Source organism: Bombina bombina, chromosome 8, assembly GCF_027579735.1.
Source record: "Bombina bombina isolate aBomBom1 chromosome 8, aBomBom1.pri, whole genome shotgun sequence".
In the NCBI taxonomy this organism is placed as follows: domain Eukaryota; kingdom Metazoa; phylum Chordata; class Amphibia; order Anura; family Bombinatoridae; genus Bombina; species Bombina bombina.
The window spans coordinates 137,097,343-137,122,601 of NC_069506.1; the positions used below are offsets into that span (position 1 = coordinate 137,097,343).

The 25,259-nt window shown below is 39.8% G+C and overlaps 1 protein-coding gene across 1 annotated transcript in view; it reads right to left on the minus strand.

The window, feature by feature from the left end:
- Positions 1–419: 419 nt before the first annotated feature.
- LOC128638884 (vomeronasal type-2 receptor 26-like) overlaps positions 420–25,259 on the minus strand; it is a 196,207-nt gene continuing 171,367 nt past the window's right edge. The window contains exon 7 of the mRNA XM_053691012.1: positions 420–1,378. Coding sequence (XP_053546987.1) covers positions 420–1,378 — 959 coding nt within the window. The remainder of the gene's footprint in view (positions 1,379–25,259) is intronic.

Consider the following 25,259-nt stretch of genomic DNA (forward strand, 5'->3'; position numbering starts at 1 on the left):
AGTTTAACATTATTTATAATTGTATTTATCTTTTATTTGCCTTATTATTTAAATATTTTATTCATACATTCAATATTTGAATATTGATATTTCATATTTTCATATTAAAATTTATGTTCCCATGTCATCTTTTTTTTTAGAGGAATGGCTAAACTATTGCAAAGGGGAACATTTCTCAAACAATTTAATGAATTTGGGAATATGCTAAAAATGTTCATTATGGTACTAATTTTTAAGGTGAATAAATAATTTGTTTAGTTGTTTTGTTTTTTAGATAAAAAAAAACCTGTGCAAAAAGATTCATTCATTGCCTCTGACAGTATGTAGAAATTAGAAAAAAATACACAAACACACCTGAAATTTATTAATTGAAGTTTACATTTAGGTTCATGAATATAATTTAATTTTGCAATGAAGATTTAAGAATAAGTACAATTTAGTGTGTGATCATTTCGGGTACTGTCTACAATAGATCGATTTCCTTTTTTCCCTATCAGATATTCCCTGGTGTTTAAATCTGGCCGTATCACAATAATGTAGCATTTGGGAATAAATATACAACCCATCAAGCCTGCACTGGAAGCCAAGATGGCAAATATTTCAGCAGCCACCATGTATTTGCCTTTAGTGCTCAGATAGGCTGGGATAAAAGACAGCCATACACTGCAAAATACCAACATACTGAAAGTTATATGTGTTGCTTCATTAAAACTATCTGGTAATTTTCTTGCTAGAAAAGCAACTATAAAGCTTAAAGCAGCTAAAAGTCCAATATAACCTACAACAAAGTAGAATGCGGTGACTGAACCTTCATTACATTGTAATATCATTTTATCAGATTTCTCCCGGGTGTCAAAGTCTGGAAAGGGTGGGGAGCAAAGAAACCATAAGAGACAAATGAGCGCTTCTCCCAGTGAAGACAGAAACACAAGATAGCTGGATACTCGGGATCCCACCCATTTTCTTGCTCTGCTTCCAGGCTTTGTGGCATTAAAGGCAATAACAACAGTTATAGTTTTAGCCAATACTGAAGAAACAGCAATTGCAAAAATAATTCCAAAGGCAGCTTGTCGGAAAAAGCAGGTAAGTGCCACAGGGCATCCAATGAATAGCAATGAGCATAAAAAACACATTGTAAGTGATATAAGAAGAGTGTAACTTAGATTCCTGTTATTAGCTTTAACTATTGCTGTGTCTCTGTGGTAGATAAAGATGATCAGTACTCCTAGGGTCATAATAGCAAAAATAATGGATATTGTAGATAATGATATGCCTAAAATATCATCATAAGAAAGAAACTCTATGGTTCTGGAGATGCACATTGTCCTCTCTTTATTGGACCACTGGTCATCAGCACACTTCACACAGTTTTCCATATCTAAAAAGAAATACATATCTTTATTGGTGGTAAAAATATCCATTTCACAATTTAATTTTCTTGTAGTTTTTTTTTATATTTACATTCATACCATAATGGCAATGACAAATAAGAGGCCACACTCCAGTCTATTAATATTCCGTGTGAAAACATTGTATACACTCTAAAATAATGTTTTTTTATTATAGTAAAACTGTACAAATCAGTAATAGTACATCAGGATAATTTAATTTAACTCTCTGAAAAATTTAAGAACTAGATGTATTGTAGGGTTTTTAAAGTGGTTTGTGTAGGGATTTACAGACCTTCACTTAGGCAACAGATAACCAGCCAAAATAAAAGATGTCAGCTACTTGTTACTAATAGACAGCCTAATGTGTTTTTATGTAGGTGTTATTCATTTAACAATCAATATTAATTCATTGCATGACTGAAATTCCCAAAGTCACACAATTTGGGATAGTTTTATCAGTAAAAAGACATGGGGGTCAACAGGACCGGACTGGGACCAAAAATAGACCTGGGCATTTTAAGACAAAGCAGCCCCCCCCCCCCCACACACACAAATTTGTTGTTTGACCACATAACAAACAAGCACTGTAGTACACGCACAGGTATTGAAAAAAAAGAAGTAAATAGCAGGTCCACATACCTGCCCGCAGCCAGTCCTCACTGTCCAGTGTCTTACTCACACAGACACCTGCTGGCTGCCACTATTAGCTTATAGAAACATGAAACCCAACATTTTTTTTATTCAGATAGAGCATACAGTTTTATAAAACTTTCCAATTTCCTTACTGAAAAAAAAATACCTCAGTAGGCTCAGGAGCAGTAATGCACTACTGGGAGCTAGCTGCTGATTGGTGGTTGCACTTATATGCCTTTTTAATGGCTCACCTGATGTGTCACCAGCTAGCTACCAGTAATGCATTGCTGTACCTTCAACAAAGGATACAAAGAAAATTAAGAAAATTTGATATTAAAACTAAATTGGAAAGTTATTTAAAATTGTATGTTTCTCTTGTTAAGTGTATCCAGTCCACGGATCATCCATTACTTATGGGATATTAACTCCTCCCCAACAGGAAGTGCAAGAGGATTCACCCAGCAGAGCTGCTATATAGCTCCTCCCCTAACTGCCATTACCAGTCATTCTCTTGCACCCAACGAATAGATAGGATGTGTGAGAGGACTGTGGTGATTATACTTAGTTTCATACCTTCAATCAAAAGTTTGTTATTTTATAATAGCACCGGAGTGTGTTATTCCTTCTCTGGTAGAATTTGAAGAAGAATCTACCTGAGTTTTTCTATGATTTTAGCCGGAGTAGTTAAGATCATAATGCTGTTTCTCAGCCATCTGAGGAGAGGTAAACTTCAGATCAGGGGACAGCGGGCAGATTAATCTGCAAAGAGGTATGTAGCAGCTTATTATTTTCTGACAATGGAATTGATGAGAAAATTCTGCCATACCGATATAATGTAAACTCAGCCTTAAATGCAGTAGCAGCAACTGGTATCAGGCTGTCATGTATGTATATTTTACACTTCAGTATTCTGGGGAATGGCACTTCACTGGAATTATACTGTATGCATAAAACTTTAGCCTAATTTGCAGGGACTAGCAACAGGCTTTTTAATAACACTCAATTTATTAATGTTAAACGTTTTTTGCTGGCATGTAAAATCGTTTAATTTTCTGAGGTACTGGGTGAAAAAATGTTTTGGGCACTATTTTTTTCCACTTGGCAGTCGTTTTATTTAATTTATGACAGTTTACTGATCTCTCTCACTGTTAGCTATCAGGGTTAGTTATCCTTTGCTAATGGGAGCAATCCTTTGCTAAAATTGTGTTTTTTACAAAGATTTGATGCTATAACTTTTCAGTTTATTAATTTTCAACTGTCATAACTTTTTTCTGTGCTTCTTATAGGCACAGTACGTTTTCATATTATAGTAAATTACTTGAAAAGTATTTCCAAGTTGCTAGTTTATTTGCTAGTGTGTTAAACATGTCTGATTCAGAGGAAGATATCTGTGCTATATGTGCTAAAGCCAAAGTGGAGCCCAATAGAAATTTATGTACTAACTGTATTGATGCTACTTTAAATAAAAGTCAATCTGTACAAATTGAACATATTTCACCAAACAACAAGGGGAGAGTTATGCAGACTAACTCGCCTCACGTGTCAGTACCTGCATCTCCCGCTCGGGAGGTGCGTGATATTGTAGCGCCGAGTACATCTGGGCGGCCATTACAAATCACATTACAGGATATGGCTACTGTTATGACTGAAGTTTTGGCTAAATTACCAGAACTAAGAGGTAAGCGTGATCACTCTGGGGTGAGAACAGAGTGCGCTGATAATATTAGGGCCATGTCAGACACTGCGTCACAATTTGCAGAACATGAGGACGGAGAGCTTCATTCTGCGGGTGACGGTTCTGATCCAAACAAACTGGATTCAGATATTTCACATTTTAAATTTAAGCTGGAAAACCTCCGTGTATTACTAGGGGAGGTGTTATCGGCTCTGAATGATTGTAACACAGTTGCAATACCAGAGAAAATGTGTAGGTTGGATAAATATTTTGCGGTACCGGCGAGTACTGACGTTTTTCCTATACCTAAGAGACTTACTGAAATTGTTACTAAGGAGTGGGATAGACCCGGTGTGCCGTTCTCACCCCCTCTGATATTTAGAAAGATGTTTCCAATAGACGCCACCACACGGGACTTATGGCAAACGGTCCCTAAGGTGGAGGGAGCAGTTTCTACTTTAGCTAAGCGTACCACTATCCCGGTGGAGGATAGCTGTGCCTTTTCAGATCCAATGGATAAAAAGTTAGAGGGTTACCTTAAGAAAATGTTTGTTCAACAAGGTTTTATATTGCAACCTCTTGCATGCATTGCGCCTGTCACGGCTGCAGCAGCATTTTGGTTTGAGTCTCTGGAAGAGACACTTGAATCAGCTCCATTAGATGAGATTACACACAAGCTTAAAGCCCTTAAGTTAGCTAACTCATTTATTTCAGATGCCGTAGTACATTTAACTAAACTTACGGCTAAGAATTCCGGATTCGCCATTCAGGCACGCAGAGCACTGTGGCTAAAATCCTGGTCAGCTGACGTTACTTCTAAATCTAAATTGCTTAATATACCTTTCAAAGGGCAGACCTTATTCGGGCCCGGGTTGAAAGAAATTATCGCTGACATTACAGGAGGTAAAGGCCATGCCCTGCCTCAAGACAGAGCCAAACCTAAGGCTAGACAGTCTAATTTTCGTTCCTTTCGTAATTTCAAAGCAGGAGCAGCATCAACTTCCTCTGCACCAAAACAGGAAGGAGCTGTTGCTCGCTACAGACAAGGCTGGAGACCTAACCAGTCCTGGAACAAGGGCAAGCAGGCCAGGAAACCTGCTGCTGCCCCTAAGACAGCATGAATCGAGGGCCCCCGATCCGGGAACGGATCTAGTGGGGGCAGACTTTCTCTCTTCGCCCAGGCTTGGGCAAGAGATGTCCAGGATCCCTGGGCGTTAGAGATCATATCTCAGGGATACCTTCTAGACTTCAAATTCTCTCCCCCAAGAGGGAGATTTCATCTGTCAAGGTTGTCAACAAACCAAATAAAGAAAGAGGCGTTTCTACGCTGCGTACAAGATCTTTTATTAATGGGAGTGATCCATCCGGTTCCGCGGTCGGAACAAGGACAAGGGTTTTACTCAAATCTGTTTGTGGTTCCCAAAAAAGAGGGAACTTTCAGGCCAATCTTGGATTTAAAGATCCTAAACAAATTCCTAAGAGTTCCATCGTTCAAAATGGAAACTATTCGGACAATTTTACCCATGATCCAAAAGGGTCAGAACATGACCACAGTGGATTTAAAGGATGCTTACCTTCACATACCGATTCACAAAGATCTTTACTGGTATCTAAGGTTTGCCTTTCTAGACAGGCATTACCAGTTTGTAGCTCTTCCATTCGGATTGGCTACGGCTCCGAGAATCTTCACAAAGGTTCTGGGTGCTCTTCTGGCGGTACTAAGACCGCGAGGAATTGCGGTAGCTCCGTACCTAGACGACATTCTGATACAAGCTTCAAGCTTTCAAACTGCCAAGTCTCATACAGAGTTAGTACTGGCATTTCTAAGGTCGCATGGATGGAAGGTGAACGAAAAGAAGAGTTCTCTCTTTCCACTCACAAGAGTTCCCTTCTTGGGGACTCTTATAGATTCTGTAGAAATGAAGATTTACCTGACAGAAGACAGGTTAACAAAGCTTCAAAATGCATGCCGTGTCCTTCATTCCATTCAACACCCGTCAGTAGCTCAATGCATGGAGGTGATCGGCTTAATGGTAGCAGCAATGGACATAGTACCCTTTGCACGCCTACATCTCAGACCGCTGCAATTGTGCATGCTAAGTCAGTGGAATGGGGATTACTCAGACTTGTCCCCTACTCTGAATCTGGATCAAGAGACCAGAAATTCTCTTCTATGGTGGCTTTCTCGGCCACATCTGTCCAGGGGGATGCCATTCAGCAGGCCGGACTGGACAATTGTAACAACAGACGCCAGCCTACTAGGTTGGGGCGCTGTCTGGAATTCTCTGAAGGCTCAGGGACAATGGAATCAGGAGGAGAGTCTCCTACCAATAAACATTCTGGAATTGAGAGCAGTTCTCAATGCCCTTCTGGCTTGGCCCCAGTTAACAACTCGGGGGTTCATCAGGTTTCAGTCGGACAACATCACGACTGTAGCTTACATCAACCATCAGGGAGGGACAAGAAGCTCCCTAGCAATGATGGAAGTATCAAAGATAATTCGCTGGGCAGAGTCTCACTCTTGCCACCTGTCAGCAATCCACATCCCGGGAGTGGAGAACTGGGAGGCGGATTTCTTAAGTCGTCAGACTTTTCATCCGGGGGAGTGGGAACTTCATCCGGAGGTCTTTGCCCAAATACTTCGACGTTGGGGCAAACCAGAGATAGATCTCATGGCGTCTCGACAGAACGCCAAGCTTCCTCGTTACGGGTCCAGATCCAGGGATCCGGGAGCGGTTCTGATAGATGCTTTGACAGCACCTTGGACCTTCGGGATGGCTTATGTGTTTCCACCCTTCCCAATGCTTCCTCGATTGATTGCCAGAATCAAACAGGAGAGAGCATCAGTGATTCTAATAGCGCCTGCATGGCCACGCAGGACTTGGTATGCAGATCTAGTGGACATGTCATCCTGTCCACCTTGGTCGCTACCTCTGAAACAGGACCTTCTGATCCAGGGTCCCTTCAAACATCAAAATCTAATTTCTCTGAAGCTGACTGCTTGGAAATTGAACGCTTGATTTTATCAAAACGTGGTTTTTCTGAGTCAGTTATTGATACCTTAATACAGGCTAGGAAGCCTGTTACCAGAAAGATTTACCATAAGATATGGCGCAAATACTTATATTGGTGCGAATCCAAGAGTTACTCATGGAGTAAGGTTAGGATTCCGAGGATATTGTCTTTTCTACAAGAAGGTTTAGAAAAGGGTTTATCCGCTAGTTCCTTAAAGGGACAGATTTCAGCTCTGTCCATTCTTTTACACAAACGTCTGTCAGAAGTTCCGGACGTTCAAGCTTTTTGTCAGGCTTTAGCTAGGATCAAGCCTGTGTTTAAAACTGTTGCTCCACCATGGAGTTTGAACTTAGTTCTTAATGTTTTACAGGGGGTTCCGTTTGAACCCCTTCATTCCATTGATATCAAGTTGTTATCTTGGAAAGTTCTGTTTTTAATGGCGATTTCCTCGGCTCGAAGAGTCTCTGAGTTATCTGCCTTACATTGTGATTCTCCTTATCTTATTTTTCATTCAGACAAGGTAGTTCTGCGTACTAAACCTGGGTTCCTACCTAAGGTGGTCACTAACAGGAATATCAATCAAGAGATTGTGGTTCCATCTTTGTGTCCTAATCCTTCTTCGAAAAAGGAACGTCTGCTACACAATCTAGATGTAGTCCGTGCCCTGAAATTTTATCTACAGGCAACTAAGGATTTTCGACAAACGTCTTCCCTGTTTGTCGTTTATTCTGGTCAGAGGAGAGGTCAAAAAGCTTCGGCTACCTCTCTCTCCTTTTGGCTTCGTAGCATAATACGGTTAGCCTATGAGACTGCTGGACAGCAGCCTCCTGAAAGAATTACAGCACATTCTACTAGAGCTGTGGCTTCCACTTGGGCCTTTAAGAATGAGGCTTCTGTTGAACAGACTTGCAAGGCTGCAACTTGGTCTTCTCTTCATACTTTTTCCAAATTTTACAAATTTGACACTTTTGCTTCTTCGGAGGCTGTTTTTGGGAGAAAGGTTCTTCAGGCAGTGGTTCCTTCCGTATAAAGAGCCTGCCTGTCCCTCCCGTCATCCGTGTACTTTAGCTTTGGTATTGGTATCCCATAAGTAATGGATGATCCGTGGACTGGATACACTTAACAAGAGAAAACATAATTTATGCTTACCTGATAAATTTATTTCTCTTGTAGTGTATCCAGTCCACGGCCCGCCCTGTCACTTTAAGGCAGGTAATTTTTCCATTAAACTACAGTCACCACTGCACCCTATGGTTTTCCTTTCTCTGCATGTTTTCGGTCGAATGACTGGTAATGGCAGTTAGGGGAGGAGCTATATAGCAGCTCTGCTGGGTGAATCCTCTTGCACTTCCTGTTGGGGAGGAGTTAATATCCCATAAGTAATGGATGATCCGTGGACTGGATACACTACAAGAGAAATAAATTTATCAGGTAAGCATAAATTATGTTTTTATCTGAATCATGAAATATTTTTGTTTTTGTTTTATGTCTATTTAACTAACCCTTCCTCTTCCCAAGGATACAAGCGTGGGGAAGAAGTGGATGGGAGGCTGCAGTTCCAGTGGTTGTTACAATGAGGTCACACACCCAGTCCCGCATTTCCTCGATCAGATCATGACCAAATTAGACTACATCAGACACTTGCCTCTAAGCCATCTTTCAGCACATACCCAAATCAGACATCAGGTAAAACACCAGCCCAACAACCCCTTTGTCAGCCCCATACTCAATTAGACTTCAGATCTGCCCCCTGTGCTTATAACACCCATACCCTCATCACCCTTCAGATTATTTCCCTGGCCCTGCAACCCTTTCTGTTAGGGATCTAATATCTTGAGATGTGCCTATGTGTACCCATTTGTATGATTAAAAACAAGTACAGCAATGAGCAGTCAATTTTAATTCTAGGAAAAACATACTCTAGCTTCTATGTTCTAGTTGATTAACTTCAACTAAAAAAAAAACAATATCAGAGGAGTAAATGCTAAGTTATGTTTTCCACTATTAAATGTCAAAACTTTAAAGTTAAAAAAATACCATTGGTGGGTATTTTGTTTTTTAAAAGCTAATATTACTCAGCTATAGGAAAGCTTTAGGGGTGTTATTACATAGTTATATACAATCAATCGTGCAATAATAAAATGGTCTTACACTTTAAAATAAGTTCTTAAAGGGACAGTCAACACCAGAATTGTTGTTGTTTTAAAATATAGATAATCCCTTAATTACACATTCCCCAGTATTGCATAATCAAGACAGTTATAATAATACACATTTTATTTCTGTAATTACCTTGTATCTAATTCTCTGCAGACTGCCCCCTTATTTCAGTTCTTTTGACAGACTTGAATTTTAGCCAATCAGTGCTCACTCCTCAGTAAATTCACGTGCATAAGCTCAATATTATCTATATGAAACACATGAACTAATGCCCTCTAGTGGTCAAAATGCATTCAGAATTATAGGTGGCTTTCAATGTCTAACGGCTAGATTTAGAGTTCGGCGGTAGCCGTGAAAACCAGCGTTAGAGGCTCCTAACGCTGGTTTTAGGCTACCGCCGGTATTTGGAGTCAGTGATTAAAGGGTCTAACGCTCACTTTTCAGCCGCGACTTTTCCATACCGCAGATCCCCTTACGTCAATTGCGTATCCTATCTTTTCAATGGGATCTTTCTAACGCTGGTATTTAGAGTCGTTTCTGAAGTGAGCGTTAGAGCTCTAACGACAAAACTCCAGCCGCCGGAAAATAGCAGGAGTTAAGAGCTTTCTGGGCTAACGCCGGTTCATAAAGCTCTTAACTACTGTACCCTAAAGTACACTAACACCCATAAACTACCTATGTACCCCTAAACCGAGGTCCCCCCACATCGCCGCCACTCGATTAAAATTTTTTAACCCCTAATCTGCCGACCGCCACCTACGTTATACTTATGTACCCCTAATCTCCTGCCCCTAACACCGCCGACCCCTGTATTACATTTATTAACCCCTAACCTGCCCCCCACAACGTCACCGCCAGCTACTTACAATAATTAACCCCTAATCTGCCGACCGCAAAGCGCCGCCACCTACGTTATCCTTATGTACCCTAATCTGCTGCCCCTAACACCGCCGACCCCTATATTATATTTATTAACCCCTAATCTGCCCCCCTCAACGTCGCCGACACCTGCCTACACTTATTAACCCCTAATCTGCCGAGCGGACCTGAGCGCTACTATAATAAAGTAATTAACCCCTAATCCGCCTCACTAACCCTATCATAAATAGTATTAACCCCTAATCTGCCCTCCCTAACATCGCCGACACCTAACTTCAATTATTAACCCCTAATCTGACGACCGGAGCTCACCGCTATTCTAATAAATGTATTAACCCCAAAAGCTAAGTCTAACCCTAACACTAACACCCCCCTAAATTAAATATAATTTAAATCTAACGAAATAAATTAACTCTTATTAAATAAATTATTCCTATTTAAAGCTAAATACTTACCTGTAAAATAAATCCTAATATAGCTACAATATAAATTATAATTATATTATAGCTATTTTAGGATTAATATTTATTTTACAGGCAACTTTGTAATTATTTTAACCAGGTACAATAGCTATTAAATAGTTAAGAACTATTTAATAGTTACCTAGTTAAAATAATAACAAATTTACCTGTAAAATAAATCCTAACCTAAGTTATAATTAAACCTAACACTACCCTATCAATAAATTAATTAAATAAACTACCTACAATTACCTACAATTAACCTAACACTACACTATCAATAAATAAATTAAATACAAATGCTACAAATAACTACAATTACATAAACTAACTAAAGTACAAAAAATAAAAAAGAACTAAGTTACAAAAAATAAAAAAATATTTACAAACATAAGAAAAATATTACAACAATTTTAAACTAATTACACCTACTCTAAGCCCCCTAATAACATAACAAAGACCCCCAAAATAAAAAATGCCCTACCCTATTCTAAATTAATACATTTAAAAGCTCTTTTACCTTACCAGCCCTGAACAGGGCCCTTTGCGGGGCATGCCCCAAGAAAATCAGCTCTTTTGCCTGTAAAAAAAAACATACAATACCCCCCCCCAACATTACAACCCACCACCCACATACCCCTAATCTAACCCAAACCCCCTTTAAATAAACCTAACACTAAGCCCCTGAAGATCTTCCTACCTTGTCTTCACCATCCAGGTATCACCGATCCGTCCTGGCATCCGGTGCTGAAGAGGTCCAGAAGAGGGTCCAAAGTCTTCCTCCTATCCGGCAAGAAGAGGACATCCGGACCGGCAAACATCTTCTCCAAGCGGCATCTTCGATCTTCTTCCATCCGGTGCGGAGCGGGTCCATCTTGAAGCAGCCGACGCGGATCCATCCTCTTCTTCCGTTGTCTCCCGACGAATGACGGTTCCTTTAAGGGACGTCATCCAAGATGGCGTCCCTCGAATTCCGATTGGCTGAAAGGATTCTATCAGCCAATCGGAATTAAGGTAGGAATATTCTGATTGGCTGATGGAATCAGCCAATCAGAATCAAGTTCAATCCTATTGGCTGATCCAATCAGCCAATCAGATTGAGCTCGCATTCTATTGGCTGTTCCGCTTGGAGAAGATGTTTGCCGGTCCGGATGTCCTCTTCTTGCCGGATAGGAGGAAGACTTTGGACCCTCTTCTGGACCTCTTCAGCACCAGATGCCAGGACGGATCGGTGATACCTAGATGGTGAAGACAAGGTAGGAAGATCTTCAGGGGCTTAGTGTTAGGTTTATTTAAGGGGGGTTTGGGTTAGATTAGGGGTATGTGGGTGGTGGGTTGTAATGTTGGGGGGGGGTATTGTATGTTTTTTTTTACAGGCAAAAGAGCTGATTTTCTTGGGGCATGCCCCGCAAAGGGCCCTGTTCAGGGCTGGTAAGGTAAAAGAGCTTTTAAATGTATTAATTTAGAATAGGGTAGGGCATTTTTTATTTTGGGGGTCTTTGTTATGTTATTAGGGGGCTTAGAGTAGGTGTAATTAGTTTAAAATTGTTGTAATATTTTTCTTATGTTTGTAAATATTTTTTTATTTTTTGTAACTTAGTTCTTTTTTATTTTTTGTACTTTAGTTAGTTTATGTAATTGTAGTTATTTGTAGCATTTGTATTTAATTTATTTATTGATAGTGTAGTGTTAGGTTAATTGTAGGTAATTGTAGGTAGTTTATTTAATTAATTTATTGATAGGGTAGTGTTAGGTTTAATTATAACTTAGGTTAGGATTTATTTTACAGGTAAATTTGTTATTATTTTAACTAGGTAACTATTAAATAGTTCTTAACTATTTAATAGCTATTGTACCTGGTTAAAATAATTACAAAGTTGCCTGTAAAATAAATATTAATCCTAAAATAGCTATAATATAATTATAATTTATATTGTAGCTATATTAGGATTTATTTTACAGGTAAGTATTTAGCTTTAAATAGGAATAATTTATTTAATAAGAGTTAATTAATTTCGTTAGATGTAAATTATATTTAACTTAGGGGGGTGTTAGTGTTAGGGTTAGACTTAGCTTTAGGGGTTAATACATTTATTAGAATAGCGATGAGCTCCGGTCGTCAGATTAGGGGTTAATAATTGAAGTTAGGTGTCGGCGATGTTAGGGAGGGCAGATTAGGGGTTAATACTATTTATGATAGGGTTAGTGAGGCGGATTAGGGGTTAATAACTTTATTATAGTAGCGCTCAGGTCCGCTCGGCAGATTAGGGGTTAATAAGTGTAGGCAGGTGTCGGCGACGTTGTGGGGGGCAGGTTAGGGGTTAATAAATATAATATAGGGGTCGGCGGTGTTAGGGGCAGCAGATTAGGGGTACATAAGGATAACGTAGGTGGCGGCGCTTTGCGGTCGGAAGATTAGGGGTTAATTATTGTAGGTAGCTGGCGGCGACGTTGTGGGGGGCAGGTTAGGGGTTAATAAATATAATATAGGGGTCGGCGATGTTAGGGCAGCAGATTAGGGGTACATAGGGATAACGTAGGTAGCGGCGGTTTACGGAGCGGAAGATTAGGGGTTAATAATATAATGCAGGGGTCAGCGATAGCGGGGGCGGCAGATTAGGGGTTAATAAGTGTAAGGTTAGGGGTGTTTAGACTCGGGGTACATGTTAGAGTGTTAGGTGCAGACGTAGGAAGTGTTTCCCCGTAGGAAACAATGGGGCTGCGTTAGGAGCTGAACGCTGCTTTTTTGCAGGTGTTAGGTTTTTTTTCAGCTCAAACAGCCCCATTGTTTCCTATGGGAGAATCGTGCACAAGCACGTTTTTGAGGCTGGCCGCGTCCGTAAGCAACTCTGGTATCGAGAGTTGCATTTGCGGTAAAAATGCTCTACGCTCCTTTTTTGGAGCCTAACGCAGCATTTTTTTGAACTCTCGATACCAGAGTTAATTTTATGGTGCGGCCAGAAAAAAGCCAGCAGAGCGTTAACAGCCCATCTACCGCCAAACTCCAAATCTAGGCCTAAGAAATTAGCATATGAACCTCCTAGGTTTAGCTTTCAACTAAGAATACCAAGAGAACACAGCAAAATTGCTGGTAAAAGTAAACTGGAAAGTTGTTTAAAATGACATGCCCTATTTGAGTCATGAAAGTTTTTTTGGGACTTTAAAGGGACATTAGGGAAAGTATAAAATAATTTTGCATATAAAAGACACAGTCATGTTAAAAGATTTCTGCTTAATTCTGAAAACTATATGACAAAAATATTTTAACACCATTTGGTTGTACACACACAAAAAGAAAGAAAACAATATTTTATTTAGGTTCAACAGACTTGATCTTCATATTCAAACAATAGACTGTAGACAAAATTAATAATACAAATCTATAGACTCACTGATAGAAAGGGCTTCATGGCTGCTAAATAATTACACACAAAAAACCTCTGACAGTTACAGGATTACTACTCCAATTGTTTAAGTGACTTACTGAATCCTGTAGAATCTAGAGCAAACAATCAAGTGATGGCCATTCCAGGAGAACTTATCTGATCTGGAAGTGTAAAAGAGCTACCATGCTGTAAAAAACTTTCCCTGCTTGCCTCTCAGCACTCTGAGGCTGTTCCGCTGCAGGATATCATGCCCCTCCCCACAGCATGCACAGTCAGTTGCCAGGACTTGAACACAACACCTTTTCCAGTTTATCTCATATATATATATATATATATATATATATATATATATATATATATATAGGTGGCCCTCGGTTTACAACGGTTCAATTTGCGCCATTTCAGAATAACAACCTTTTTTTCCAGTCATGTGACTGCTATTGAAAAGCATTGAGAAGCAGTGCATTTATTAAAATAGCCAGTAGGTGGAGCTGTCCGCTTGTGTTGCAGCAAAGATATGCCAGCCAGGCACACAAACAGGCTGAAATGAATCAGTGTAGCTAGCTAGACCTCAGCTATCGGGCAGCTTTCAAAGGAACAAGATCTTCCTGTCTATAAATCTGTTCAGATTGGAATGCTGAGAAAGAACTGTTTGCAAAAAAATGCAAGTAAAGTCTGTGTTGTGTGATTTTTTATTAGGTTTATAATGTTGTTTTAGCAAATGTTTTTGTTCATTTAACTTAGTTTAATTATATATTCTGTGTTGTGTAATTATTTAATTAGGTTTCTAATGCTGTTTTAGCAAATGTTTTTGCTCGTTTAACTTAGTTTAATTATATATTCTGTGTTGTGTGATTATTTAATTAGGTTTATAATGCTGTTTAGCATTTAAAGTCTTCATTTCAAAGCTTTAAAAATAATGTATTACGTGTTACTTATGACAATTTTGAGAGGGGCCTGGAACCTAACTCCCTCACTTCCCGTTGACTTACATTATAAACTGGGTTTCAATTTACAACGGTTTCGATTTACAACCATTCCTTCTGGAACCTAACTCTGACGTAAACTGAGGGCTACCTGTATATATATATTGTGTGAAAGGGCAGGAGCTGAATAAATTATATTACTAGCACCTGGACTCTCTGCACCGCAGCTAGCCGGGCTAGTCTCATGTCTGTGACATCACACTGATTCCTATCATGAGCAGAGGCAGGTGACCAGGCATAGACTCAGGATTTGAATTGTTAAGTTAAGGAGCAGCCCTACTAAAGAAGGACCACTTGTTGTGCAGAGGTGCCTGTGCACTGCAGGGTGGGGCTAATGGCCCCGGCCCACCTGGCATTTGCCCGACATGCCCGATGCTCAGTCCGGGCCTGGGGGTCAACATTAATCCTTCATAATTAGTTTTTACGAAACTTTACTTTGTATTTCTTTTATCAATGTTTCCCCCTTTTCTTGACCTCCCTGATTGTAACTTGGCCCCTAATGAGAATGTACTAAAGTAGTCTCAAGAGCATGTATGTGCCTTGAGCGCTAAGATGTAGTAGCACAGTGTGTGTAGCAATGTCATACAAGAAAACTGCAGAGGGAGCTTTAGAGTGCAGTTAGTTTTGCCACTCTATGGTTAAACTCTAGGGGGCCCATTTATCAAGCTCTGAACGGAGCTTGTGGGCCCGTGTTTCTGGCGAGTCTTCAGCGAGGTCTTGCGGGCCTGATCCGCACTGTCGCGTGCGCAAAGTTAGTTATTTTGAAACTTGTAATAGCTACACAATCTTAAATGCAAAAAAGCCATAATGCACGAGGGGTTTTCGCAAATGATTTGCCGCGCGATTTGTAATCTTGCCTTAAGCTAGTGATCATGACAGCTTTATAGCGTTAACATTAACAAAGAAAAGTCTGTGACAATAGTTAAATGTGTTGTTCAAAACTGGACACAATGGGGTTTTAAGAAATTAAAGCTGATGAAGGGGGGCGGAGCCAGCGCTCAATGGAGACGGCTGCACTTCTGTGAGCTCCGTTCTCCATACAGGGCAAAGTAGCGCTAAATGTGTGTTTAACCGGCTTCTAAATACTTAAAAATATCCCCGATCACACCAGAGTCCAGGGCACCAAACTGCGGACATATCGGATGGGAGTTCCGTAACAACGGACTGGCCTCATTCCGCTGGCCTGGTGGCACACGGGCAGGAAGCGCCCAGGATCCACAGCCGCATGTCAGATGTGTGGGGATTGACTCTGGCAATGCTGAGGACATATGTGAGACACATTAAGGTGAGATCCTGAACCTTCACATATTTGAGATAACACTGGGAGCTAAAGATCTCATGCTGACCATGGGGCCTGCTGGGTGATTACTCCCGTTCACCATCTTGGATCCTAGAGTCACAGCACACAGCATATGGGGCCGGGAGGACGCAGGGTAACTGTGAGTGCAGACGCTGAATGCAATGCTACGGCCTCAAGAGACATATATCCTTTACTGACCCAGCAGCCTTTTAAAGAGACATTACGCTTCAGTCTAAACATATAGAAAGCTTTGGTTGTCAAATACATTTTTATCCTACTCTGCTCTAGCACATGTGGGATACAATAAGAAGCTAGCAACTGTATGCAGGACTCTGGGCCTGCATAGGCATCAGACCGGACTACCATCTTGGTTCAGTGAGAAGCGATGTTTGGCGCCTAGGGCCAGGGTAAAATAGAAACTTATGCAAATGCTGTCTGTAAAGACATAGTCACAAGGAACATATATTTTAATGCACCTGCTGCTCAATACAGAGGTTGAGAAAGTCTTGCTCCTCAAAGAAATTTACCACACTAAAATGGACCATATGTGAACCCTGGTCGTCAGCTGCACCCAATTTTCTGCACTAACAGGCTGCGAGGCCTAATATATATAATTTAGAGTGCCCTAATCTACTGTTATATCCTGCCAAATATGTCTCCTAAAAAGGTAATAGACCAGAAAAACCGTCTAAAAAACAAGCTGCAGCAACCCCATCTGTCAACTATTTTTTCAAGCATCTAGACACATCTGCTAAAAAGATCGCTGCTCAGCGGGACATTAGAACTGATGCCTCGTCTGAGTCGGAGGGAAAAGGCCCAGACTCTGCCATCTCTGTCCCTAGGGCCCTTCTGGACTCCCTACCTTCTAAAAAAGATTTTTCCAACTTGATCTGTCAGGTCAAACAATGCATAAGGGAGGAAATCTCTGAGATTAAAAAAGATCTTTCAGATATGGGCCTTAGAGTGGAGAAGCTGGAAGATAGCACAGACCTCACCAACTCAAATATCACTTTCCTCAGATCCAAGGTTGCGGCGCAAGATGAATCCATATTACAAATGGAGAACAAGCTAGATGACTTGGAAAACCGCAGTCGCCGCAGCAATATTAGGATTAGGGGAATACCAGAGTCCATTCCACCGACAGAACTGGAGAATTATCTGCAAGAACTCCTCACACATATCATAGGAGTTGAACCCGAAGCCACGATAGCCTTAGACAGATTCCACAGAGCCTTACGAGCAAAGCCACTGGGAGACCAACCTCCAAGGGATGTTATTGTTAAAGTAACAAGCTATCAGATCAAAGAGGAGATTATGAAAAAGGCACGCCAGAAGTACCCACTTAGATTCAGAGCTGAATCTGTCCCAACTATATGAGGATTTGACGCCTAGAACCTTGCAGAAAAGAAGGGAGTTTAAATATTTCACTGCCAAGCTGAGACAACACAACATTACCTACAGATGGGGTCACCCATTTAACCTACAAATACCATGGAAAGGCAAAAGATTAATCTGCGATTCCACAGCAGACATTCTGCGAGTCTGTAAAGACCTGGATATCTCACCACTATCTCCACAAGATGAAGGAAACAGAGAGATTGCGAGGAAAAGTAACCCTGCACCGCCACTACCCCAGAGATCTGAGTGGAAAAAGATTCCGACAAAGTCCGTGTCTCCAGAAAATGAACCCCCAGCCTTTTGAGTCAGTTATTAATAATCACTTAGTTTTTGGTGAGGGGTACCTGACAGGGACCCGTCCTTGTTGCATAGGCCTCGTCTGCCCTAGCCCTACCCGGAATTTTAAGAAGGGGGGGGCTTCGGCGGATGGGGCCCGACTGATAGCTCCAGAGACGGTTGAATCCCTTGACTAGAGGTCTTGACAAAATCGTGAGAAGAAAGGTATGAGATAAACTGTTTGAACATTGCTCTCTTTCTCACATTGTCGATTGATGTATACATATGCCCAAACTGATGTATGGTATTATATGTTCCTTTACCTCTTACGTTTATATTGTGTTCTTTAACAGGGTCTGAAATCTAGTCTATGCAGTAAAGCCTTCGATACCATATGTTCCATACTGCTAGTTATACCACATATATAAAGTTTAAGTTAACATTTTGTTGCCCGCCAGGGGTTTGTGTTCTCCCTTTTAAAAGAATACTGTTTTTTGTCTTTTATGTATGCACCAGTTGTGCAAATTGTTTTTGGTTTTTATTATGTTTTGTCTGCCTACAACAACACCGCCATTGGGTATTTCGCATTACAAAAATGATTACACATGATAGTAATTTTCCTCTGACTAGCAGGCCGCTGCCACTTACACGTGAGAATCCAAAATCAGAAATTAGCAATAATGTCACCAGGTCCTGATACTCAACACATACAAATTCTCACTCAAAATGTGAGAGGCTTTAATAGCCCTAACAAAAGGAACCTGGCTCTCCGGGACCTTTGCAGGAGAGGGGGGAAAATACTCCTACTGCAAGAAAGCCATTTTAAAACCGGGAAAGTACCCAACTTCTTGTCCTCTCAATTCTCGCAACACTTTCACAGTACAAACACACATAAGAAAATTAATGGTGTTAGTATATTAATTCATCGATCAATCCCTTTTAAACTTCAATCTTTAGATAGGGATAAGGAGGGTAGATATTTGGGTATAATGGGTTTGTTGTATGGTAAGCCAGTAACCATTATCAATTTATATTGCCCCAATACTGGACAAGACCGCTTTTTCTCTAGCTTTACTAACAAAATATTAGACTTAGTTAAAGGCCCCTTGATTGTTGCAGGTGATTTAAATACTCCTCTAGTGCCAGATCTAGATAGCTCTAATCCAGCCACACACCACAACCAGAAACTGCTTAGCTCTATGTGGAGGGATATTAAGAAGATGACACTCCATGATACTTGGAGATACACACACCCACAAACTACAGACTTTACTTTTTTCTCTAACCCGCAGAAAAGTCATTCAAGGCTAGATTACATTTTGGTGGAACATATGGCTTTATCTTTAATAAAAAATGCTAACATTAGACACATGGTATGGTCCGATCATTCCATGGTGGAATGTAAGATAGCTTGGCCTTCGGCCCCTATCAAGCCATTTACGTGGCGACTGGACAATGTTCTTCTCTCAGATCCAAAGGTGGGGGAGTCATTTGCAGAATATTTAGATATTTATTTTACCCTCAATAATTCCACAGAGGTTGGTCCTGCGACGGTGTGGGAAGCTCATAAGGCCTACATTAGGGGGGAGTTTATCAAGCTCAAAGCCTATAAACGTAAACAGTCCCTTAAAAATTATCTTACATTAGCTCAGGAGGTTTCGGAGGCCGACTTGGCTCTGAAGCTTCACCCTGAAGATCAAGCCCTTGCTGACAATTTGCGGGAAAAGAGAGAAGCCCTAAACAAACACTTACAAATTGAATCGCAGAGGTATCAATTATACATAAAACAAAAGTATTATGGGGAAGGAAATAAATCGGGGAAACTTTTGGCAAGGGCCTTAAAAAAACAGCAGACCAGCTCATACGTACATTCCCTCAAAACTGCACACAACACTTCAATCGAGGACACGGGATCCATAGGTAAATCATTGAAAGATTTTTATCACAGTCTCTACAACTTGTTCCCTAATAGACAGATGACATCCCACCAGGTTAAATGCGAGGCATACTTAGACACTGTGACCCTTCCAAGGTTACAGATGATGAGGTAGCTCTGCTAGATGCCCCAATCTCCAAAAGGGAAATATTAGAAGCTATAAAAGAGTTAAAACCAGAGAAAGCCCCAGGCCCAGATGGCTTTAGTAATAGGTACTATAAGGTTTTTAGTCCCCAACTTGTACCCCACCTGCACACTTTATTTAAACAGATTTCAGAATCCGCAACATTCCCTGATACCATGTTGCAGGCTCATATATCAGTACTTTAAAGGAAATTATGAAAAAAATGCGCTAGACAAGATCTGGGCTACACATAAAAAACAGGCAATCCCTAAGCCTGATAATGATCAGAGGTGCACAAAAAGGGTATATATGTGTGCGCCAATATTGTGTGAAACACAAATGGCAATAGATCTTTTTAATAATGGCTTTTTATTTATCTATTTAGGTTCATAAATTTTCTTATTTTTAAATATTTAAAACAAACAGTCCATAAAGTACCGATAATATGAAATTCACAATCAATACCAAAAAGATTTTTTACAATCAATAAATTTATTTGTAATAATAACTGTCAATTTATACGAAAAAAATGTAGGCAAATTACACATAAACAATGTTAAAATCTAACTTCTCCCTATTGGTACCAATCTGAGTGCTAAATAAATAACGATATTTCTGGTTAAAATATATATAGTTAGACAATCTAATACTAAGATCATTGGTTTGACAAAGGCCCTAAGGAGCTGAAACGCGTTACCAATACACGGATGATACATTGAGGACGTTGCTGAGGACGCTGCTAGGACGCTGCTAAGGAAAGTCAGGTTTCAATCCGGGATACAACTCGCCAACGTCACTTCCCGCACTTGTGGGCGTGTCTTAGGATTGACACGAGTCTTTGTGTTTGGCGCTACCCCTAAACTGACGAGCATTTGCAGCGGTTTTCAGCAGTTTCAAATAAGGTACTTTCTTCTGCTCTGACATTGTTTCTAAAGCACAAGTACGAGTCATAAAGGAATAACCCAAAAAGGCTATTTGTTTCTGAGAAGTATCACAGACGGATATTGGAAATTGGAGTTTGGAGTAAAAACTTTTCTCTCTCTTTTTTCCTATCATATGCCGACTTATTGTTAACACTGCTAACTCAGATTCCGGGACAAGAGAGGATCACACTAAAAATATACACATATGCTTAAGTCCAATTATAAGCATATAATTTGTTGAACTGTTTCTAATGAGAAGTTTTTTAAAATTACCTTGCATAAGGTCACTTTAAGGCATTTTAGGCTTCTTTTAGACACTTTTCAGATACATTTTTAGATTGTGTATTAGATTTTAATTTTATCTTAGTATTAGATTGTCTAACTATATATATTTTAACCAGAAATATCGTTATTTATTTAGCACTCAGATTGGTACCAATATAGGGAGAAGTTAGATTTTAACATTGTTTATGTGTAATTTGCCTACATTTTTTTCGTATAAATTGACAGTTATTATTACAAATAAATTTATTGATTGTAAAAAATCTTTTTGGTATTGATTGTGAATTTCATATTATCGGTACTTTATGGACTGTTTGTTTTAAATATTTAAAAATAAGAAAATTTATGAACCTAAATAGATAAATAAAAAGCCATTATTAAAAAGATCTATTGCCATTTGTGTTTCACACAATATTGGCGCACACATATATACCCATTTTTTGCACCTCTGATCATATATCAGTACTCCCCAAGCCTGGTAAAAACACAGAGACCCCAGCAAATTTTAGGCCCATTTCTTTATTAAACGTAGATCTCAAGTTATACGCAAAAATATTAGCAAATAGGATTAATAAAATATTACCAACTTTGGTTCACTATGATCAGGTTGGGTTCGTCCCACAGAGAGAAGCCAAGGATAATATAGGTAAAGTATTAAACTTATTAGAATACCTTAAAAAATCAAACGTGCCCTCAGTTTATCTATCAACTGATGCCGAAAAGGCGTTTGATAGACTAGATTGGACTTTTTTTACAAACTACACTCCAGAAATTTGGCTTTCCCAAGACTTTTATTCAAAAAATACTTGCATTATACTCCAACCCCTCTGCCCAGGTTAGGGTTAATGGGGCGCTCTCTGACCAGTTTGAAATTAGGAATGGCACGAGACAAGGCTGCCCGCTCTCGCCCATCCTCTTCATTTTGTCCCTAGAGCCACTAGCTGTAAAATTACGTGAACAACCCAACATAAAAGGTATTAACATCCAAGGGGAAAAATATAAACTGGCAATGTTCGCCGATGACATACTCATGACCTTGTCGGATCCAACACGCTCCTTGCCACACGTTCAACATGAACTACAGTACAGGCCTATGGTGCAGTGTCAAATTTTTTGATAAATACTAATAAATCAGAATTGTACTTAATCAATTTCTCAGAGGAGGAGATACAAGAGATCAATCGCACCTTCCCATATAAAAGTCAGACCAGAGTATTGAAATATTTGAGGATTTTCCTCTCTAAAGATATTGAGACTTTACGAAAATTAAATTATGGCCGTCTGCTGGAGGAATATCAATGTTTGACATCTTCTTGGCTCCCAAAACAGAATATTTCCTGGTTAGGGAGAATTGCTGCCGCAAAAATGACTCTGCTGCCCAAAGCCCTATACATCATGCAAGCATTACCAATATTGGGGGTCTCAACAGACATCAGTAAATTACAAAACATCATAGACACTTACATATGGCAAAGAAAGCCACCTAGATTAGCCAAAAATACCCTTTATAGACTTAGGGAAGATGGCGGGTTGGGGGTCCCAAACCTGCATTTTTATAAACTAGCGATTACTTTAAATAAGGTAGTGGAATGGTGTAGACAGGGAAATGGGTCCAATAAGAGATGTGTTCATCTAGAGTCCCAGCTTTTGGGCACCCCCTGTTAATTAAAAATGTATATTAAAAACATAAGGGGATGCATTTCAAAGTATATACAGTATTTAAAATCACATTTTGTTTTCACCAATATCTGCCTACATTCTAGTTTAACAGAATCCTATGTGAAGCCTTGTTTGGCTTTCTGCAGTGTTTTCAGATTACAGATTCCCAATATAAACCACTTATCACATGAATTTGATGAGTAAAAACAACATATACATTTCATGGGAGAAAAGAATCCAATCAGAAAACATTTGCAATATTTTGTTTTGTCATTTCATCAGCTTTTTTTTTTTATATTTTATTTCTTTTATTATTTTTCAAAACAAAACAAACAGAAAAATAGCAGATCAAATGTACAACATGTCAAGATTAAAAAGGATGAAACAATTTTGCATTTGGATACAATCAAAACAGGCCCAGGAGGCACATTTTCAGTTATATAGCCACATTTGTTACCATTATAAACCAAACCGGTGTACTCATATTATGACTAAAGCATTTGGCTAAAAAGGTAGGTTCTGAGAATCTATCTCTACTCCCAAGTCCATCTATTACAAGAGTCCTTGATGTTACTCCTAAGCTAACATCAACCTTAGGTCTAGATTTAGAGTTTGGCGGTAGCCGTCAAAACCAGCGTTAGAGGCTCCTAACGCTGGTTTTAGGCTACCGCCGGTATTTGGAGTCAGTGAGGAAAGGGTCTAATGCTCACTTTCCAGCCACGACTTTTCCATACCGCAGATCCCCTTATGTCAATTGCGTATCCTATCTTTTCAATGGGATCTTTCTAACTCCGGTATTTAGAGTCGTGTCTGAAGTGAGCGTTAGAAATCTAACGACAAAACTCCAGCCGCAGAAAAAAGTCAGTAGTTAAGAGCTTTCTGGGCTAACACCGGTTTATAAAGCTCTTAACTACTGTGCTCTAAAGTACACTAACACCCATAAACTACCTATGTACCCCTAAACCGAGGCCCCCCCCACATCGCCGCCACTCTATAAAAAAAATTTAACCCCTAATCTTCCGCTCCGTACACTGCCGCCAACTACGTTATCCCTATGTACCCCTAATCTGCTGCCCCTAACACCGCCGACCCCTATATTATATTTATTAACCCCTAATCTGCCGCCCCCCGCTATCGCTGACCCCTGCATATTATTATTAACCCCTAATCTGCCGTCCGCACGCCGCTGCCAGCTACATTATAGCTATGTACCCCTAATCTGCTGCCCCTAACACCGCCGACCCCTATATTATATTTATTAACCCCTAATCTGCCCCCCTCAACATCGCCTCCACCTGCCTACACTTATTAACCCCTAATCTGCCGAGCGGACCGCACCGCTACTATAATAAAGTTATTAACCCCTAATCCGCCTCACTCCCGCCTCAATAACCCTATAATAAATAGTATTAACCCCTAATCTGCCCTCCCTAACATCACTGACACCTAACTTCAAGTATTAACCCCTAATCTGCCGATCGGAGCTCACCGCTACTCTAATAAATTTTTTAACCCCTAAAGCTAATTTTAACCCTAACCCTAACACCCCCTAAGTTAAATATAATTTTATTCTAATGAAATAAATTAACTCTTATTAAATAAATTATTCCTATATAAATCTAAATACTTACCTGTAAAATAAACCCTAATATAGCTACAACATAAATTATAATTATATTATAGCTATTTTAGGATTTATATTTATTTTACAGGCAACTTTGAATTTATTTTAACCAGGTACAATAGCTATTAGATAGTTAAGAACTATTTAATAGCTAAAATAGTTAAAATAATTACAAAATTACCTGTAAAATAAATCCTAACCTAAGTTACAATTAAACCTAACACTACACTATCAATAAATTAATTAAATAAACTACCTACAATTATCTACAATTAAACCTAACACTACACTAGCAATAAATAAATTAAATACAATGCCTACAAATAAATACAATTAAATAAACTAACTAAAGTACAAAAAATAAAAAATAACTAAGTTACAAAAAATAAAAAAATATTTACAAACATTAGAAAAAAATTACAACAATTTTAAACTAATTACACCTACTCTAAGCCCCCTAATTAAATAACAAAGCCCCCAAAATAAAAAAAATGCCCTACCCTATTCTAAATTACAAAAGTTCAAAGCTCTTTTACCTTACCAGCCCTGAACAGGGCCCTTTGCGGGGCATGCCCCAAAGAATTGAGCTCTTTTGCCTGTAAAAAAAAACATACAATACCCCCCCCCAACATTGCAACCCACCACCCACATACCCCTAATCTAACCCAAACCCCCCTTAAATAAACCTAACACTAAGCCCCTAAAGATCTTCCTAACTTGTCTTCACCTCGCCGGGTATCACACCGATCCGTCCTTGCTCCAAAATCTTCATCCAAGCCCAAGCGGGGGCTAGACATCCATCATCCGGCGGCTGAAGAGGTCCAGAAGAGGCTCCAAAGTCTTCATCCTATCCGGGAAGAAGAGGCGATCCGGACCGGCAACCATCTTGATCCAAGCGGCATCTTCTATCTTCATCCGATGAGGACCGGCTCCATCTTGAAGACCTCCACCGCGGATCCATCTTCTTCTTCCGACGACTTCCCGACGAATGACGGTTCCTTTAAGGGACGTCACCCAAGATGGCGTCCCTCAAATTCCGATTGGCTGATAGGATTCTATCAGCCAATCGGAATTAAGGTAGGAAAATTCTGAATCAGAATCAAGTTCAATACGATTGGCTGATTCAAGGAACCGTCATTCGTCGGGAAGTC